Source organism: Drosophila suzukii, chromosome 2L (genome assembly GCF_043229965.1).
Source record: "Drosophila suzukii chromosome 2L, CBGP_Dsuzu_IsoJpt1.0, whole genome shotgun sequence".
NCBI classification, from domain to species: domain Eukaryota; kingdom Metazoa; phylum Arthropoda; class Insecta; order Diptera; family Drosophilidae; genus Drosophila; species Drosophila suzukii.
In genome coordinates this window covers 14,109,608-14,131,423 of record NC_092080.1, presented here as the reverse complement: position 1 = coordinate 14,131,423, position 21,816 = coordinate 14,109,608, and the positions used below count along the sequence as shown (strand labels likewise).

Genomic DNA, 21,816 nt, shown 5'->3' with positions numbered 1-21,816 from the left:
TCTGCAACTGCATATTTGTGTGGGGGTAATCTCCATTTCGAAACCGAAAGCAAATGCAATTTTTGAATTTTTCCACAGAGTTGAGAGTTGAGTTAGGAATGGCTTTGTCCATGAATTTGCATGTTTCGGCAGGGATCAGTTCTCTATTTTGGGGGAATGGCAGCTGCGGAATCATGGGGATTGCTTTGCCATTAGTCCGGTTGCTCCGTTTGCGGACAATGGCCATACGAGTCTTTGGCCCCATCAAAAATGCAACCAGTGAATTGGCTATTACACACACATCGACCCATACAAAGTTGAATACCAAACAGAATTTTTCCGGCTTAGCATGTTTTTGATTAAAACGCTTTGGTTTGTATTTGAATGGATTTTGGGGGAGTATGATGAGTTTCGAGGGCATTCGCATAAAACACAAAGTGCAAATAGCACTCTGGAATGACAGACGAAATCGATTAGATTTGATAGCCTCAAGTTATTTGCTTATAAGTTTTGCTTTTGTAACTAAATTGTATGTTAGAGGGAGATGGATAAATAAACTTTTTAATCAGTAGAAAATGTTATGCAAACCTTATTAAACCTGACCCTGCACCTTAGTTTTAGTTCGGTTAAAAACAACCATAACTTAAACCGAAAGTTTGGGAAAACTTAATCTTACTTTCTTGGTTTTAAATTGTATTATAATTGTATTTCTATCGAAAAGTGAACAAATAATTATGATGAATGCTTTATTCAAACCATATAATACTCAAAGTACCGCCTGAGAGCTGACCCCTAATGCCACTTGATCTGGAAACATGGCTCCCACTTCATCCACTTTAGTGTTTAACCCATTTCCCCGCCTTTGTTGCAATCCAAGGGAATTGCATTGTTCGCACTTAATCAAGGTCGACACTTAATTAGACTTTCTGCTGTGGGAATCAAGTGTCGCCGGGAAGCGAAACAATTGCGCTTCCATTGCATCAGCGAGATGGATGCCCATCCATTTGGGCCACTGGGGAGTCGACGGTGTTGGCCAAGTTGGCCAAGTTGGCATAACTGCACACATTATTCAACGCGGCAAACAAAAATTGTAGCTATTTTAATTGTCCAACATGAAATAATAAATGCTCACCATAATAGCATTAATAATGGCGATGCACACATAAAACAATAAAACGAAAAAGTGGTCATAAAATGCAAGCCAGGCGACAGAAAGAGATTGTCCAGTGGACCACCACCAGTGGACTCCTGGCTGCCCCTCGATGTGTCTTAATTAGCATAAATATGCAGCGTGGTTGTGCAATTGGCCAAAAGGGGCGGTGAGTGGGGTGGGGGCGTGTCACCCGAGTGCACCGCAACATCATTTATGGCTGCCATCGGTCAATCAGATTCAGAATCGGCTCCCGTTTCGCTCCAGCATCCATAGGCATCCAGATATATGTATATAGAGTGCATATCCCCTGGTCGCATTATTATGCGGGCTCACTTCTCCAATCGTAATGGCTTTAATTGTTATTGTAATTGGCAGTGCATTCAATGGTAAGTAATTGAGTCATGGGGGTAAATGATTGAAGTTTGAAATGCTAGATTATGTCATTGAATTTGGAGAGGTTACAAAAGAGCTGGGATTAAATAGAGCTGCTGGGAACTGATCTCATTTAATTGCCTTTCAGTTAATTGATAAAAACACTGGCAATGGTTGCTTGTTATAATATGCAGTATTTATAAACTACCAAAAAGACTTTTAAAATTAGGGTGCATTTAAATGATATATATTAAATCTCTGCCGTTTAATTATTTCCTTCATTAAACCTAATTTTTGATGATTAAATTAACTTACCACACAATTTCACTCTACCAATAAACTGATTATTTATTTAATCAATTTTAAAGTGAAACCTAATTAAGTGATTTGGATTACCTTTAATTACAAACCAATAAGCAATTAGTTCGACAACATTTTGTATTGCTTTTTTTTCTGTCAGCTTTATTTGATTCTCGCGATGGTTTTGCACAGGCAAAGTTTTGAAGTTCAGAGATATACAGACAATTGGCTATGATGTAATGCTTAGAGCTACATATAATATATAGATAGGTGTAATATAGCATATATATTCATGTATATAATATGATACATAGATTTAAAAAACAGTTTTTCTTTTCTTTGTCTGGGCTTCGTCGTTAGACCGATAAAAAACCAAGCTTTATAGGTATCAAAAATGATTCGCAGTGCTTGCAAATGTGGACATACAGATTACTCGATAGATATCAGGACTATATGGTACGAATATAATTATGCATAAGGGTATATGTGTCTATGCGTGATATTAGAAAAGGTTTTACAAAAACTCGCTTATTGACAACGGTTAATCGATAAATATTTTGTAATAAATTGGAAAATTTCTCATTTTCTATACTATATTTTCTTTAAAAATGTTTTTTATCAAAGTGTGTGTGTTTTTTTTGTCAGTTACCTCTTCTAAATTAAAGACGCCTAAATCGTATCACAGATAAATGTGTTGGCCGAGTTCCATCACTCGGATCGCACATTGGCATAACTTAGGCCTATAACAAATGGATCTATAACTAGGTGTACAAACTAGGGTTTTTGCTGGATTTTTTGTTGTTTTCGGGGGATGTTGTTTTGAGGCAGGCTCTCAGTTCTGCCACCAGAGGGCGCTCGTGTTCCAGATCCACGCGCCCGACCCTACTCAACGATGCTGCTGGGGATTCGGGGGTCCGAAGGCCTGCATGCTGTAGTATCGCTCGCAATCCTCCTTCACCACACTGGTCACATGATGGAACTGGCATGGGTGCGAAATCTGTGATTTCGGCGGCAAGGGAGCCGGCTTTACGCGCTTCTGTTTCTTTTGCTTCCGGGTTCCGGGAACGGTCAGAGCCTCATTCTCCGGATTGCAAACCAAACGCTCCACATGCTGCCACAACTCACGGGCTGCATCCGTGGAATCGAAGCTGAAGCCGATCATCTGTTGGTGATTGCTTGACCGGCACATGGTGTGAAACGAGGGACCCGCAATGCGATAGTTCGAGAGGTTATCAATGCGATCCGACCACAGGGCAAAGCAGGATCCCCTCTCCGCCAGCACCAGGGTAACTCTGGGTATAGACCGGGCCTTGGAGTTTCCCTTGTCGTGGAGGATCACTGGTATGCCAGTGAATACCAGACGCCAATCGCCATCATTGCCGGTTCCCTCATACAGATTGGCCAAGGCGCCACTCACATAAATCTCTGTGCCCAATCCCCCAAAGAAGCTCTCCACCTGACCACGTTCGTAGTCCGAGAGATTTGTGTTGCTCGTGGTGTCCGTGCTAATGGTATCCGCATCGATATCGGAGGCATTGTACAGGGATGTGGTTCCATGGGCACTGCTCCTCTGCGCCGACGAGTGTGAGTGGGCCGACCAGTCCGGGTGAAGGATCAACTCGTCCCGGGGCTCCGAGGAGGAGCCTGTGCCCTCACTGGACTCCGATGGAGGCGCCGAATCGCTAACGGAGCCCAAGCGGCGACGTGTCTGCTGCAGTTGATGCGACATCTAAAAAAGCGGAGAGACGAGAGTGCTAAATTAGATTTCTGTGGCAAAAGCTTTTCGGCTGCCGTTTTGGTTCAAGGGGAGTTAATGCAATTCTCTTTTGCCATTTCCCGGCACCTCACAAAAGTTGGCAACCGAAAATAAAAACAACTGAATGGACAAAACAATAAAAATACGACTTTAAAATACCCATTGCACTTAACGAAAAACTACTCAATAAATAAACAGTAAACCTGAATGAAAATATCCATTACAAGTAATGAAAAACTACTCAAATTGATTTTTTGAATAACATTTTATTTACTAATTTATTGAGTATTTTATCCGTAAGTTAAATCTTGTAAAATTTTAGTAAAAATATCTAGTTATGTCTTATGACTGATCCCCTCCATAAGAAATATATCAATACATAAAAGAAATCCTTCTTCACTGATTATAATCGTCAAAACCAGTTAATAATTGGGTGTTAGCAAACAAAAGCTTATAAAACGTATATCCTAATGAAATACAAATACAATATACCCTTGTACTCCCAAAATACCGGGTATAACCATTTCCATTCCCAACACGAGTTTCAGTTTCGTATTCTCTGGCTCTCTAATTTGTTATTTACTTTGTTGCCCTGCTGCAATTGCTGCCAAATAAAAACAACCAAAAAAAAAATGTATTTCACTGTGGTCGCTCTGCTGGAAATTAAACACAATCAATTTCCGCTCCAAAAACTCAAATCGTAAACAAACAATAAAATTCGCATATTTATGCTCAATGAACAATTTGCCAAATTTCATTTATTTAACTAATTCGAAAATAGCCATATATAAATTGACAATGAGAGTAATTGTTTGTTCAATTTTAAACGGCTGGAGTTAAGTGAAAATTTATTGATGAAAAGTGTTTTGATGACAGTATTTGTTTTCTGGTTATAAATGACTCAAACGAAATGTGTTCGACAAGCACCAAAAAAAGTTGTTTATGACATAAAATTATTGCATTTTCTTTCACATTTCACATAAATAAAAGGTTTATACATTTTTCCCCTGACAAGCTAATGAAAATTGTAAGCAAATAAAAACAAAGTTCCAAAACCAATTAGGATGCCAGCACAGAATGATACATTTGCATGCCAGCGTGTAAAAATCTACATATCAAAGAACTCACGTCCTATGCAAATACCTTTAAAAAAGTTGTAACCGAAAACTACGTGTACTAATTCGGAGGCAAAGCGCATAGCTAATGAATATGGAGCGTTCAAATTTTGTTAGCTTCTCTAGTTCAAATACCAGAAAAGTTAGCCAAGGCACGTGGACATTGGCACGTTTTAATTAGCGCCGCAAATTGCAGGTCACGGCGTAATTAAATTATTTAAATTGCTAATTTTCCACCAAAACTAACAGACAGGGGAGGGAAGCGAAAATTATACAGCAAGTGCTAAAATGGAAAGTGCTAAACACTTGAACGTGTTTTTAAAGTTGTCAATACGACGACGAATGAGGATTACTCCAATAAATAATCATCAACAAAGTCTTATAACATTTCAACAAGGGGAAGGGGGAATTTTGTCCAGGATACGCAGGAAGTTGCTGTGGAAATGTATCGCGTATCCGCTGAGCTTCTTTGGCACACTTTCAGGCCAACTTCTTGGCAGAGCCAAAAACTTTCAGCTCTCCACGGACAACTTTGTTTGTTTGGGGTTGTCCAGGAAATATTTTTGGTAGAATGGGGGAGGGGGAAAAGAAAAGCAGGCGAGGCACTGCAACATTAACACGGTTATCTATAATTTACACGCACTGGGGGAAAACGGAGCCTCCTTAACTGCGGTGATTCCTGCCTGCCTGATGCACATTTATTGTGCTATTACTTTTGTGGCCCGAGGATGTCCCCTGCCCATCCCCAAAAGGCAAACGACTTTCCTCCCCTGAGTGTTTTTTTACGTGTCCTGGTTTGGCGGCCAAAAAGTTTTCAGCTACAATTACAGTCGGAATATTAGCAATGAAAGTATGTATATATGATTAGAAGTAACTATAATAATAATATAAAAATAAACAAGTTCGTACCCTAAAACCCATCTCAACTCCTTACTCCTAACACCTCAAATATCCTAGCTTCCATGAAAATCTTAAATCTTAAAACAATAATAGTATTATAATATGTTTTCAATTGAAGATGGTACTGTTTTACTATGTTTATGCTAAAAATTTCGTGCATTTTCGAAGCCACGAAATATAAATATACCCTTTTTATACAACAGAACAATTCATTAAATGATATCAGCTGAGATGTCAAGTGATTTAAATTTTTATTTTTATAGAGCTTTTTAGAGTAAAGTAGGTAATAACACTTTAGCTTGGTTCTATGATTTTGCCAGTTGCTGTAGACAAACTTTTATATATCTTCCAGCAAAAGATTAATTGCCTCACTTCCGAAGCTCCCCGAACCTGGCAAATATATTTAGTGCCGAGATTTATGTAGCTTCATTACGACCCATCACCGTCCCTAGGAAACAACCCCAAAAGACATCCCTCATCCCCTAGGAACCAGCGGGACGTTTATTCTATGTATATCGAACGTTTTGGTCAGACAATTAAAAATATTGTCCCCCATTCGCTATATCTTTTTGTCCCTGTTGGGGCCACTTTTTATTGTTGTCATGGCAGCTGACTGCCAAATGAATATTTAATGTTAAACCCAACTCCTACGAATGGCCTTCGGGATATCGAACGGAAAACGGCAAGTTCAATGTCAAGTTTGCACCGCACCAAGCGGCGTATGCGTAATTTTTGTTCTGCATGTTTGCCTTGAGTTCGGCTTTTATTTATGGCCTCATGTGTATTTTAAGCTAATAATCGGGAAAAATCAACAGAGGCAAAAAAAAAGAACAATAAAGCACGCAAAAGGCTTGCTGTTATTTATGGCAATCATATATTCCCATGAAAATTGGCAAATTAATTGGAATTTGTGGTGTTGGAGGCTTCTCTGGGGAGACAGTGTCGACATGGGTTTAGAAAAATGTTTTTAAATATTTATTAGGGAGAATTCGTTTAATACATAGGCTGAAATCAAAACAAAAGATATTAACCAATGAATTTTAATGTATTTAAGGACTTTAAACTGAACTTCGCTTAAACCACAAAAGGCCAAAAATCATTTGCAGGTCAAGCATGCGCCTTCCAAAACGCCCCGGGGGATTTTTGTCAGGAAACAAGGTTTAAGAACTGTCACAAAATTTCATATTTCACTTTATTTGTGTCAGTTGACAAATGTTTGAAATTGACAGGCATGAGAAATATGCTCAAAAAATATAGCAAGTGCGTGGGGCAATACAAAGCAAAGCTTTGTGTGGCTGAAAATGTAATTTTAAGTATTAATATAGGGTAAAAAAAAAGAAAACAGAAAAAAAAATAAAGAACTTAAAAAAAATTAATAATAATAATAATAATTAATTAAATTAATATTAGAAATTAATTGGAATTGAGGACTTTAACTGCTCAAAGAACATGCTTGGCTAAGTAATTGTGTCTTTTCAAGCGTTTGTTAAAGAAACCAGTGATTGAAAACCGCTTTCAAATTATAGTGAACCAGTAACAAGTTGGTAAGTGACCACATTTTTCTCTGTGTGCCACTGAAGGTTGGAGAATCCCACACACATCCCAGTCTTTTCATCGTGGGACAGGTCAGTGAAAATGTTGGACATGTCAAAAGAGGCAGAGAGAAATCAAACAAATTGCTGTGGATGTACTACAATTGAAACCGTTAGCTCGGGGGCGTAGTGGGCGTGGCCCCCTAACAATACCAACTAAGATACAAAAAAAACAAGGAAAAAGAGCAACAGATACAGGTTGGTTGGTTGACTTTTGAGGCCTTTATGTTAATTTCTGATTCATTTCCAGTTTGTTTTTCCCCCAGATCTGCGCTTTATGGAAACTCACTCAAGTGCATCAGCGCAGGAGTGGCAAGCGTAAGAGCAAACGTGCTGTGATTTAATTTTTTCTGTGACGCTTGGCGGCAAACAAAATAATTCAACATATGTATGTATGGGGGGCCAGCAGCAGGGGGAAAATGTTGGGGGAAAAACTCAATTAAAATGCACAAAGCCTCTCGTCTCGCCTGACCTCTCGCTTTTGCCACCAGCTCCTTTCCTTTTTACCGAGGACAAGCAATTATCGTTGCTGCTGCCCCCCACGTATGTGGATCAAAAAATGCTTCAAGTTAAATTGAATTTGTTATTAAAACCCAATTTTACATGACGCATTTTGATGACACGTACGTGTATATACATCCTCCAGCTCTAGTCGCAAACTTCAATTTCAAATGCAGACGTTGGAGATAAGTTGACGTGGCCGCAATTCGCGAAATTCCATTTTCCCCCAGCTTTTCAAACACATGGCAAACGAGAAATTTTCATAACAACAACCGAATATTTTTTCGCATAAACATGCAAATTTCTCACTCAAACCCAGATGTGTATCCCACCCATCCCTTTGCCCCGTTGCACTCATCTTCTCAATGAGTAATTTGCATGTAAAAATAAATATATACACTCGTTTATATAGTATTTTTCCTGTTTGCTTTTTAGCATTTGTTCATGAACTTCGCCGTTGACGAGAACAGCAAACTGTTATACAAAGCTTTGCCATTGTTCAAGGAAATTTTCGCAAAACGATGGAGGGGCGGTGAAAGGAGCACCAGACTATTGCCTGTCAAGTGACTGACTAACAAGTTTCGCTTATTTCCTGCACTGGAACAAAAAATGTTATGACAATATGCTGCAAGTATCATTTTTAGTCAATAAATTAAATAATAATAATAAGGTTCCAATGAAGATGTGGGAAAATAAATTACTCCGGGTTAAAATAATATATTTCAACTATCTAAGATATTTCATTTACAGATAATAGCATTCATTTTGTATCTTTTAAATAAATACTGCGAATATTTTTTCTTGATATATAAAATTCTGTTTTTTTATATTTATGTAAAAGTATTTTTTAATTATTACTGCCCAATTTCTTAACAATTTTTACTTTTCTTACTCAAATTTTATTGTGGTCTAATAAATTCCATTTACAGATAATAGAAAAAAATTATCTCTTTTAAAAAGTTACTTAGAGTATTTGTTTAAAATCTTCTTTAAATATACAATTCTGTTTTTTTTTATGTTTATGTATAAGTATTTTTTAAATATTATTGTAAAATTTCTTAACATGCATTACGTTTCTTACTCAAATTTCATTGCGCTTTGGGGGCCAGGTTTTGATTTATGACCAAATTGAAATAGCGCACAAAATATTTACGTAATAATTCTGTGGAAAAACGCACAGCAACACCGTGTATTTAGGTAAAGAAATAAATACAGCTATATTTCAACGAGTCGTGGAATAATTACATTTTGTATGTGAGAAAACGAACAGCACATGAAAGTGAATCGACACGTGTCTGTCGGCAATAATGCAAAACAAATGCTTTATGACTTAATGTAAAACAAATGCTCAATGACTTCATATACGTGAATAATATGAATCACAGGCATTATGAACAGTTGTTCATTCGGGTGACTAAAAGCCAATAAATCCATAAAACAATATATAGCTTTAGAGGGCGGATATTTATAAAAGAGATAATGGGTAAGTAAAAAGCTATAAAAAAATATAAATGTTAAGCTGCTTAAAATGTTTCCTGATAATTTAAATGACATAATGCTTTTACTTATTGTCTTTATTGCTAGCATATAATTAATTTTTTGTTTAAATATTTTTATTACCAACCACTTTGCTAATATTTTGATTAACCAATGTTTTTGATAGGGTTTTATATATATTTCAAAATATTTTATTACTTGCATTCTTGTTTAAATGCCTTGTAATTTACAAATTTTTTTGCCTAACATAATCCAGACGCTTTGTCATCCATCTTCAGGAGAGTTCTTTGCAATTTTTGAATAATTATTTTCTTACAATATCTTTTTGCTCCTACAGGATCCGTCAAGTCATTTGTCGGCCACAAAAAAAGCCCCTGCAGTATATGTATTTGCCAACTTCATTCAATTTCTGGCATGACTTGCCGATGTTGCCACTGCGATGTTGCTGCTGGCCATGTTGCTGATGGGCCATGGCAACAAGCTGTTGCTGTCATGAGTTGGCAGAAGCCATCGCCTTAAGTCTGCCATCGCAATAAAGCAATATTGAAAATGCTTTTGGCAAACACTCAATTGTAAAAGGACCAATTGAATAGTGCCTACCCAATGAACTTGTAACCCAAACTGCAGCATAGTTGTGTGAAATTGTGCGGAATAAGTTCAAGTCACATAAATAAATATGCGATCAGATACAACACGGTCTCATTTAAATCAAATTCCCACAGGCAACGTCAATTATGTGGAGCGGCAACAAGTGCTCTTTACCTGTAGTTTTCCCTTTTCTCCATCGCTGTGGAAAATTGCCTCCGGTGCACTGCATTTTTACCTTTTTTTTACCTTTTTTACCTTTTTACACAATTTACATTTTTTGCAACTTTACCATGCAATGGGCGTGATTAACAACTTCCCTTTTTGGCCGAGGAGTGGAGTGGATGGATGGTGGGCAAATTGCCTTGATTCACTTGGTTAGACATTGAAATTGACACTTTCGAGGCAACCTGGCTAAAACGATAATTGGCCGACAGCAATGGCAAAAAAAAAGAGACAACGCCATGCGTAATCGAATTAATGATTGGCACACAGATCGTTATGAAAGTCTGCCTCCCAACATGGTAACTAAAGTCTTAGATTACAAAACAATAAATGGAAGGAAGTGAGTCAATGGGAGTGGTTAACTTGTGGGTTTTCTTTGATTGATTTTTTCCTATTTTATTAAACGTGACTGGTCAGGGATTTATGTATCTCAAACTACACTTAAAAATAATTTATTTATATAAACGCTTATTAGCTCTCTTAGGAAACTAAGGTATAGCGTTTGTAGATAATCAATATTTATTAATAATAATCTGTTGTCAAGAGATCACCTTAAGTTCTACGCGGAGATGTGTAGCTGCCTTGGAAATCAATGCCCTAAGTTCGATTGATAATATTTTCATTCAAAATCTATTGAAGCGAGTCCAATGACGCAGCGAAACTAAAATAGTAAAAGTCTTATCAACTAATATAATAAATCAAAACAGAAACCAGGGGGGGGGGGGGGGGGAGGGAAATTAATTGGGTACAGAAAAATAATTGCATCTACAACTTAAGAACAAAGGAATGGCTATATGTAAATGTTAAGGACAGGTTAATACCTTTCAATAGTTTCAAGAAGGTAAATATTACATTAAAGATATTTTTAAAGATTCTTAAGAATGCAGTATCGTAACATTGACACACTTACTACAAATATATATTTGTATTTTCCTAAGGCTCTTTAGAGCCCAACATACCCCTCCCTCATAAAAGGTACATGTTTTAGGTACAAAAACTTGCCCCAGACTTTGATAATAATATGGTACAGCCCAGTGGCTGTATAAATTACTATCAGGACGCACAGAACAACCATAAAGAGAGACAGGGAGATAACTGAAACAGTATGTGATAGCATGTTCGGAATTTTTTTTCGATTTTTTCTCCCGATTCTGTTCGAATTTAGCTTTTGGTATTTTGGTCAGGGCAAGTCAATCTTGCAGTTGTCAGTTGCCAGACGAGAGGAGCGGTGTTTCGATCGCTACTTTCGATTTCATTCTGCCTCTTCATCATTATCATTATCATTATCATCCACACTGGGCCTGCCAACTCGCAGTAATTATCTCCATCGGGACAGACGTCCTCAGAATCGGCTTTAGTTTTTCAGATTTTAAGTACCAGTCTGTCAAGGCCCGTCGACGTCGCAACATCATATCGACATAATGTGGCTGCTGCTGCCTATTCTCCTATATTCGGTGGTATTCCTCTCGGTTCGGCACATTTACAGCCACTGGCGGCGCAGGGGATTCCCCTCGGAAAAGGCCGGGATCACTTGGAGTTTCCTTCGAAAGGCATATAGAAGGGAATTCCGACACGTGGAGGCCATCTGCGAAGCCTACCAGTCGGGCAAAGATCGTCTGTTGGGCATCTACTGCTTCTTCAGGCCCGTTCTTCTGGTACGAAATGTGGAGCTGGCCCAGACGATTCTGCAGCAATCGAATGGACACTTCAACGAACTCAAATGGGACTATGTGAAAGGCTATCGTCGATTCAATCTGCTTGAGAAACTGGCACCCATGTTCAGTACGAATCGATTGACGGAAATGTTCGGGCAGGTCCAGAAAGTGGGTGATCATCTGATTCACCATCTGTTGGATCAGGAACAAATTCAGGGAGGTCTTCTGGAAGTCGATCTTCAGCAACAACTGAGAGTGTAAGAATAATCTTGAATCTTCTAGGTGTTATACAATGTTAAATATATTATATTTCAGTTATTCAATCAACATCATTGGCAATCTCATATACGGCTTGGATGTCAACAACTTTGAGCAAAGGGATCACATCCTGACCAGCTACCTGAGCCACAGACATGCCAGTATTCAATCCTTGTAGGTATTCCTAACCCAATTCCCCACAACAATATACTATAACTATTTGTTAATCCTATCCTTAGCACTTTGGGTCGACTGCCCCAGAAATCCTCGTTTACCTACCGCTTAAGAGATCTCATTAAACAAAGTGTTGAATTACGTGAAGATCATGGACTGATACGAAAGGATGTTCTACAATTACTAGTCAGATTTAGAAATGGCAATGAAGTTGGTGGCGAAAAGTGGCAGCTGGATACAAACAATGGTACGTTTTATAGATCAAATTGTATATAACTTATATTTATTTTCTAACTTCCAGATCCAGACAAACTTTTGTCCATCAAACGCTTGGCCAAAGTAGCTGAGGACCTTTTAAAAGTATCCCTAGATGCGATGGCTTCAACTATCACCTTTACACTCCTGGAAATCCTGCAAGAACCCTTAATAGTGGAGAAACTTCAAGCGGAAATAAAGGAACTGAGCAATGAAGATGGACAGCTTAAGTTTGAAGAGCTAGAGGGTCTTAAATATATGGAAATGTGTCTGAAAGGTAAGTTCATAGGTTTTCAATAAATACATATTAAAAATGTATTATCCTTTTCAGAAACTGTTCGCAAACACCCGCCTTTACCCATTATTGAACGCATTTGCCGCAAAAGTTATTCACTGCCAAATTCCAAATTCACCATAGATGAGGGAAAGACTTTAATGGTTCCTTTGCTGGCCATACACAGAGATGAGAAGTATTTCAGTGAACCCATGAAATACAAGCCACTTCGATTTCTGCAATCTGGAGGTGATGTGGGTCAATGCAAGGATAAAACCAAGAGCAATGCTTTTATAGGGTTTGGAATTGGAGGAGTTCAATGTGTGGGTACGTAAAGGCTGCAATTTCGTTTTCTTCAACATATCTAAGCAATATTTTGGTCTACCTAATTACAGGACAGAACTTTGCAAAGCTGGTAATTAAAGTGGCCCTGATCAAACTTCTGCAAAACTTTCATTTGGAATTGGATCCCAACCTGGTGAAAACCCTCGAAGTTTCCCATCAGCCAGCTCCTTTTATACACACAAAAGATGGACTAAAAGTCAAGTTGAAGAGACGCGAAATAAAACCGAAATTTTATCGCTAAACTTAGTTAGTTTAGGTACACTCTTTAAGCTGTCAAGTTCTTTAATTTAAGCATCTTTTTCAACACTTTGTCGTCTGTTCGCGACACCTGAAATTATGCTATAAATAAAATTCAGTATATTATGGTCACAGAGTTTCCTTCGTGTCCCTGTTGTTGTTGTTGTTGTTGCTTCTGTCTGCGCTTGTTTGCTTCCTTCGCTTCGTTAACTTTAGCAAAATGCCAAAAGGTCCTGGGGCACACGGTGCGTATACGTAACGTCACACAACGTGAAGCTCGACGCATTAAATTAGTCATTCCTATGTGACTCTGTTGTTGTTTACGCCAACACGGATATAGAGACTCGATTCTGGAGAGAGAGAGAGATATCATCTCGGGCGGAAAAGACATGTGCTTCCATTTGAGTTTATCATTAAATTTGATTTGCTTTGTTGCCAATCCGACATGACAGTCGCCTGGAAACCAACTACTGAGCCCCTTCTCTGGCCTACCAAAATATGCTAAAGTCAAGTCCGTCTGTCCATTTCAAGTACTCATCTTGTTTGGCCAACACTGAGAGAAACGGGGGGTCCCTCTGGGTTATAAAAGGGAATTTAAGTGCACAAAAAAATTGTATTTAAAAGTATAGATATATTTTAAAGAATATAAATCTGAATATACATAAATGTTGAAACTATAAGAAGCAGATTTATAAGTGTTGCAAAAATATTTATATTTTTACATAACTGGCTCTACCAAAAACCTAAAGGCCTTATGACATAAGCTTTAATTTTTAAGAACTCGGCTTATTTTAAAAAGCTAAGGCTACCTATACTTCAGACAAAGTTGATTAGCTGTATATCCTTTCTTTTCCAAGTTACCATAAACAAATCCAGGCAGTTATTAAAAAAGTTATTCAAGGGTCAAACTGTTTTTAATGTTTTTTATTCAGAAGTAAAGTGTTCATCATTATTTTTGCTCAGTGTGCCAATCAAGTTCGAGTATGTTTGGAGGAGTGGCAATCAGGGCCGAGAGGCGCCTCTAATGATGCCGCAATTAGGCCGCATTATGGACACATTTATCATCCACAGACCGGGTTGGACAAACGAAACGAGGGATAGAGATGTCACAAACAAATGACTCTAATGAGTGCGTAAAGTGTTTTACATTAATGAAAACTTTTCGGACGGGCCCTCAAACCCAAAAATACAAGCCATAAAACTAATTGGAGCTAAGCTTTCGGGGATAAATGACCTGGAAAGAGTACGAAATCGACAGCAAACTTTACGACTCTTGCTCTGGCCAAAGTATTAAAATTGAAAATTGAAATTCAATCAAACGAACACAGGGGTTGCAGGAGTTGATGGGGCAGTCTGGGAAATTTAAGGGCCGGATTCAGGCAGCTAGATAAAATCCAACGACACGACTACGACAACAGGAGCAAGTGGAGCTCTTCACATGTTTTGACCCAGTTTGGCAGGCGAGGCAAGTGTCGAATATAAATTGCATGAGATGGCCCAGGAGAGATGGCGATGGAGATTCGGAGGCAACTCCCTTCGGCGTAATCTTGGCTGCCATTGTCCTGGTTACATTTAAACATTACTCATTCCCCAGTTAAGCGGTCAAAACAGCAAACCCCACCCCGAAAAACCGCACAAGTAAAATGTAAAAAGTAAATACAAAGTTGCTTTCATCGTGGGGCATAAATTATTCCCCGCGAAAAGCGTGCAATTTTCATTTCTCCTTGCATAAATTATGATTTATTTCACCCATGGGACATGTTCCGAGTACTGCTAATTTCCATGTAAACTTGTTGACCAATTAGGTGTATTTACTTACCATAATTTCAAGATCTGTTTTCGGGGTTAACTGCAAGTAGACAGAGAAAAACAAAGTTGAAATCAATCAATTAAATAAATGTTTATATATATGGCGCTGTGTTATTGAACTTTTGCTTTAAAAATAAAACCAGATTGCCATAGAGTTTGAAAACAAACAACTATTGCAGCCAAAGTGAAGGATATATTTGTTACAAGCAACAAACAGACTGACACAAAAGGTTATCGCTGCAGTCGCCTTTAATTAGCCAATTGACATATGACTTTTGCTTTGGCTTTTATTGTTTTTGCCAAGTCAAAGTTGTGCAACACTTTTGCCTGCTTAAATAAAATCACTTTAAAAGCATTTAAGTGGCTTAACTAGGGGAAGTATTTGTTAAGCGGCAGGCAAATAGAAACTTGAGCGTTTTGTATCGTTCAATTTAAGTCCACAAATATGCGGAAAATTTACATAATAAAAAGACAAATTTCTTTACACAACAAAGAAGCTCTCGAAAACGATGAGGATATTATTTATGTTTTGAATAAATATAAACAGATAACAAATGGTAAGCGAAAGTTATGTAAGCAAAATAAATGGGTTATTAAAGCCAACTTATACTTAAACAATAGAATAGTATGTGATAAGCTTTTTCGTGGTTTTCGCAGTAGCTTACTGCTTATATCTTATATCTTATAATTTAGCATTCTCTTCATTTACCCCAAAAATATTTTTTAATTCTTCTGCTTTTCATAAGTTTATCTTCAGGATTTTTTTTCAGACAACAGCAATTATTTTCGCTAATTGGATGAGAACTTTTCTCGTCCAAAAACTTTCCCACTTGCAGCGTGGCTAAGAAAACAATTTAAGTGGCGGTCATCTCGTATGTTTATGTGTGGCCTCTTTACACTACTCTCCCCACATTTAAGAATTCTCCCAGCTGTGTTCCAAAAAAAAAGATAAAGTACAAGACGACCTCGGGGGGTCAGCAGTAATAAAACTAAATAAATGCTTGGCCTTTAATTTTGCTCTCTCTCTGCGGTTTTTTATGAATATTTGTTTAACAATTTAAGTTGGCTGGGGTGTAAGTGTAAGTTTGTCATGCGTGTATAAAGACTATGATCATTAAGAGCTTAAAGAAGAACGAGTAAATGGGGAATTTCAAGGAAATTGTGAGAGTAAAGAAGTTTAAAATTTGCTTAAACAGTGTGACTTCTAAATGTGAAATTTTTTTGTATTTATAATTTTATAAAATCAACCATAAGGATAATATATTTTTTAAATATTATTAAAACTGTTAATGTTACAAATAATTAAAAATAAAAATTTTATAAGACTTTATTCTATAATTTAATTATGTTCCAGATATTTTTTTACTCTTCTAAATTAAAAAAAATGTAATTTAACAAGACAGAACATATGTAAATATGATACATATAAATATAAATATAAATATTCTGGTTCTCTTTAAAGAGGTCCCACTGTCTCTGGAAAATATCTTCATGGCTTTTCTTAAGCTGGGTGGCTGTGGGTTCACTTGGTTTACTTTTTCAATTTGTGTGCGCTGCATTCGCACACATAATTGCCACATGGAGTTGCATGACGCGAAGATGCATCCGCCTGCCGCCCTTCAAACTGCATCTATATGTCTGCATATATATAGATCATATGAAATGTGAGGCGATGAGTGGAGGATGTTTGAGGATGCCGCTGGAGTTTGCGTGCAGCTGTTTATTGTTGCCATTGGCGGCTGTGTGCAGTTGCTTTAATTATTGTCAGCCAAACTGTCGCGGCCACCAGGCGCATGAGTAATTTGTTTGTCTGCCTCTTTTTGCTTCTTTTCGGTTCTTTTCCTTACTTCGGTCTGCTTCGCTCACTTTACACTATATTTTTATCTGTTTCCGACTTTTAATTAATTTATGTGTCTGTCTTTTAACCGGGTGCTTAAATAGTGCGTTGAATTCATGGGTATTCGGGGTGGGAGGTTCTTAAATTATTTCATTATCTCTCATGAGGATAGGGCGTTACAGAGGCTCCTTGGGATTTTAAGAAACCTTACAGTTGACCTAGTTTTTCTGGTTATAACTGACTTGCATATTAAAAATAATTTTAAATGTCTTAAATACTTTTAATATAAGTATACTTAAAATATTATATGTTATTACAATGCAAAATGAATATTGCATTTTTCTGTGTATTACAATTTGTTAGCTAGTGTAAATCCATTTCCTTTTGGTAATCATTTACCTATATCAAACCACTAGTTCTACAATACGGAAACCCTATTTCAAGACCCCATTTTCCCTACTCAGAAGCCCAACCTTCCTAATGGCCAAAATCATTTAGCCTTCATTTTCAATTACCCGGCGTAACGAAGCGCCAAAAGCATTTATCAAAATGCCAAACTAGATAACTTAATTAAAGTCCCAAAATCAATCTGCATATATATGGGGCCTGACAAAATCAAAATCTGTGCACCACCCCACCGCCCCACCACCCATTACCATATCCAAACGCCCCACAAACAATGGAAAACAACAACATCCGCTTATCGCGATAAATCAAAGCCACGAGTGTTGTTAATTTTCCAAGGAAATTTTCGGTTATACAAAGTTTTTTGCGGGATAAAGGCGAAAAACGTGCGTAAATGTGCCTGGTGGTAATAAAAACAACTTGAATTTATGTTTTCACGGCGAGGAGTAAAATGATCTTAAGCCAAAAAAAAAGGGGAGCTGGAAACTTCTTTCCCACTTTGGGGGCCAACAGCATGCCAGTCATGTGTGAGTACATTTCATTTTTGTGGCCACGACGAGCGACTTGCTAATTCTAATTAAAAGCAACAGCAAAAGCAAAAGCAACTGAGGGAAGTCTGCAACACACTCAAGCAGAAAATTATCAACTCCGCGGAGAGATACGTAGATGAAGATATGGGGAGTTAACTAAACTTCTGCTTGGCTAGACCAAAAGATGTTTCTTAGATGCCACAAAACAGGGGAGCTAGAAAAAATAGCAGGGGTAAAAATGCGCACCGCAGGCCAAAATTAAATTGTGCACATTTCCGTGGAGCGGAAATTGCCCAAGTTTGTCACTTGGAATGAATACATACAGCGATTCTGAGATGTACTATACATAATGGAATCAGCCGAAAAGAGCGTTCGCCATTTGGTTATGTATTTCCTTTCCGCAAATTGAAATTCATATCATTCACTTTAATGCTATATTTACCTCTCCCCAGAATTTTAACACAAAACACGCACCCACGCAGGTGTAAATTATGTATTACAATTTATGGAAGTTTCGGTTCACATTTTAAAGCCCCGAAGCGTTGAACAAAGCTTTTTGCCAGCCAAATTCATTTCCATTGCATTTAACCAGAAATTAGCGGATTTTGTGACCTGTGTGCAATTTGCACTGATAATTAAATTAAATACCTAATTAATTACCATTACGGCCGTGCATCAACTGCAAATGTGCCAAATGTAATCCAAATGAACATGTCGCTGCACAGTTGCGCACGAAGTTATTTAATTTATGATCGAATATAAATCAAATTATGGATGGGTTAAATTACAACAATGGTATACCGGATGACCCAATTGCACAGGTGTGTAAATATAATTCGGCGTGAGCACAGTACATTACTTTAGAATTATAAGTTGACGTGTAGTACCTGAACTAAGTTAAAGTAAGGGTTACATATTTATAGTAATACACCCATTAATTTGAAATGCTCCTTACTTTTGATTTGCAATCTGAGAAAGTGTTTCCTACAACTCTATTTGCTTCCTTCATATTCTTCCCTTAAAAGCATTTCAATTTAAACTACATGTTAAGTACTTTACTTACTTGCTGAACTAGACTTTGCTCTACCTTAAATTCCTAAGATAAGCCCATAAAATCCAGGCTAGTCATCAAATTGGCTCCTTCATCGAGCGTAGCTCTTCATCAACCGGATGAACCTTTGACTGCCTAATTCCGGTTGCAGTATATGTACATATATCTATTGCACACAGCCAGCTCTGCAGCTGATCCTTTGCCAGAAAATATTCACAACTCCTCCGTTGCCTTCTCTAATTTACTTCACTGTCTGCTACTCATAACTCAATCCCCTTGGAATCCCCTCCACATCTATGGCTATGGGTAACCCTTAAGCCGCTTCCAGATGCATTGACAAAATTTCACTTTGGATGAGAGATGCTGGTCCCTGCTGCTGTGGATTGCAAATGGCAAGGCTTTGGAGACCCTGCGACTGCAGTTGGTTGCAGTTTGCAGTTTGCAGTTTGCAGTTTGTAGCTGCAGAAAAGTGGAGGGATGTGGATGCGGATGGTAGGTTGGTGGGAGCTCTTCTTCTCTGCCCTGTCACATGCCACATTCTGGCAACTCTTTTCATACAGGGTATGCAAAATGTCCTAGGATGTACCAGTTTTATAAAAATTAATGGTAAGGAAATGATTTGTAAGGATTTCTTACATTAAACTGAAGAACCATAAAAGTTGGAACCCCTATTCATTTCTAAAATATCTATTATAATAGTAAACTTCCAACATTAAAAGTTATCCCCATGAAATACCAAATAAAGTAAGAGATATTCCAAAGTCGACTAATAAGATCTTACAACTTTTTTCCTGTCGGCATGATTTTTGCAATCAGTGGAAAGCAGCTTGAACCGCTGCAGTTGCTGCATTTGTTGGTGCTGCATGGTTTGGCGTGACATTTGGCTCTGGACAGGGAACGGGAATCGGGGAATCGCGGATCTGTGGAGTGGGATTTGGTACTGGGAGCCATCTCCCGCTCGACATGCAGCATAATCTGGCGTTGCTTTATGCCCTGGGCTTTTTTCTGGGTTTCGATGTCACACGAAATGTAACGTCGTCTCCAAAATGATTCGCAATTCACAAGTGAAACTAATTTTCCAAACAACAAAGTCAATTTTCCATCTAATCCAAAGTAGGGAAAATCGAGTGTGCGGTACAATGTTTATGGTTCTATCGCCTTAAACTATGTCAAATGCCGTTCAATTAAGTTTTCGCTTGCACAATGATAAGGAAAACCTGCCCGCCTTTATTCACTCCACTCTCGACTCATAACGTTGACGCCAAAGGGTATTAACATGGGTTTAGGGCGGGGTTCTATGGAGCAATCGAGGGGCGTGGCGGGGGCTGAGTTGGCTGAGGGCACTGGGGCATGTGGGGACATCAGATTGATAGCGTCGCTAAACAACACAAAACAGAAAGACCCCAACGGGCTGGTCTAGCTCCCTACTTCTAATCAAGCACGTAAATAAAGTTAAGGTTTACGTATATGGAAGGGACGTTCACACACAAAGGGCTGCCATTTATTTAAGGGAAATGAAGTTAGGATACCCTAATTTAAAAGAGAGGGATATCTAATAAAATAATAATACCTTAAATATTATAAGTTTAAAAACAAAAAAACAAAACATACGAAGGAAATCGAATAATCATTTGATGCCAAGTATATGTTTGAATAATGATAATGATCATTATGTAAATACATATATTTTTTGTGAAATAATATCTTAAATAGTTGATAAATAAACCTAATTTGAAAGTGAGGCTTTCTTCCCTAGTTACAATTATTTAAGCCGTTTAATAATAAGTTTTAAAATATTACAAAAAATAATTTTTTTTCCTTTGTCTCTTTTTAGATTGTTAAATTTCTACTCAAATTTCGTATACCCTTAACAACAAATTGCTAGAAACTCGCTGGCGGGCCAGGATTGCCTTTGGGCTACTCATCATCAGATCAATGGGGTTAGAACACACACATACGAATTCACCAGCTCATACACACACAGGGTGCCCTCAACAAAGGCGGCCAAATGACAACCTCAGGTTCCATTCTCTCTCTATATATAGAAAGGTATAAGTATGTGACGGGGACGTTTGAAGGGTCTGATGGGTTACTGTAGGGATCCGCCGTTACTGTAGCTGCCCGGCGGCAAAGTACAATAAAAAGTGCTCCAACGTTGCATGTAACATTTGATTAGCCTGTGGAAAGGGACATGGTGCGGTCGGTTGGCCAACAGAGGGGCACAAAAATGAGCAGCATATTGCCTTGCCTTCGGTGCACTTGGGGCAATGGCAATTAGAGGTTAACTTGAAGTACTCTCGCCCACGCCCACACACAACCGCTTCTATCTTCTTCCGATTCTTACACAACCACAATTCCATGCTGCCAGAAAGAACTTATTCCACTACAGTTGAACTTCTATCCTTAGAAAAGGGTTCAATTCCCTAGTATTCCATAAAATATATACCCATACAAATTTCGTACGAATAATATAAAGCTGAATTATTTGAACCTGGCTAAGTGTAACCAAACTTTTTGTATAATTAGTGTGACCATAACACTTACAAAAATAATCCAAAATGTATTTTCGAACTGAGAAAGCTTTCTACTATTTGTATGATTTTTCTATCTCAGAAGTTTTACTGTACCTTACAAGGAAACTGTAGAAGAAGATGCGTATATCGTTAGTTTGGTTAATATACGACATGTTCCGTTTCGGCCCATTTACAAGCCAAGCACAATGTTAACTTGGTGATACGCTCCTCGACATTCTTGCGGAATTTACTTGTTCCACCAGCAAAAACTTTAACTTGGCTTGTGCTCAAGTGCAGTGATGTATATTGGAATGCGGGTGATGTGAAGGGGTGGTGCTGTGATTGTAGTTTCTGTGGTCGCAAGTGAAAACTTGGAAGTTGCGCTAAATATATTTGTCAGCCAAGTTTATTAGAGAAGTTTGCCAACTTAAAGCTGGCGAAATAGTTAACTTAATCGGTAGATAAGACGTGAAATGATTTACGGTTTTGGGTTGGGGA

At 38.0% G+C, this 21,816-nt stretch overlaps 2 protein-coding genes across 4 annotated transcripts in view; one reads left to right on the top strand and one right to left on the bottom strand.

The window, feature by feature from the left end:
* Nucleotides 1-2,398: 2,398 nt before the first annotated feature.
* Nucleotides 2,399-21,816, bottom strand: part of MESR3 (misexpression suppressor of ras 3) — a 42,904-nt gene continuing 23,486 nt past the window's right edge. For 2 of the 3 annotated variants that reach the window (XM_017090308.4, XM_036817877.3), the window contains 2 exons: nt 14,993-15,022; nt 2,399-3,533 (listed from right to left, as the gene is read on the bottom strand). In XM_017090308.4, the coding sequence (XP_016945797.1) occupies nt 2,691-3,533; nt 14,993-14,995 (846 nt within the window). In that variant the 5' untranslated portion in view covers nt 14,996-15,022 and the 3' untranslated portion in view covers nt 2,399-2,690. The remainder of the gene's footprint in view (nt 3,534-14,992; nt 15,023-21,816) is intronic. The other variant, XM_065863300.2, reaches the window with a different exon arrangement.
* Nucleotides 11,167-13,309, top strand: Cyp310a1 (Cytochrome P450 310a1). Its single transcript, XM_017090307.4, has 6 exons — nt 11,167-11,887; nt 11,946-12,062; nt 12,128-12,309; nt 12,364-12,594; nt 12,649-12,918; nt 12,987-13,309. Exons 1-6 carry the CDS (start codon nt 11,397-11,399, stop codon nt 13,175-13,177), a joined length of 1,482 nt encoding a protein of 493 aa, XP_016945796.3. The 5' UTR covers nt 11,167-11,396; the 3' UTR covers nt 13,178-13,309.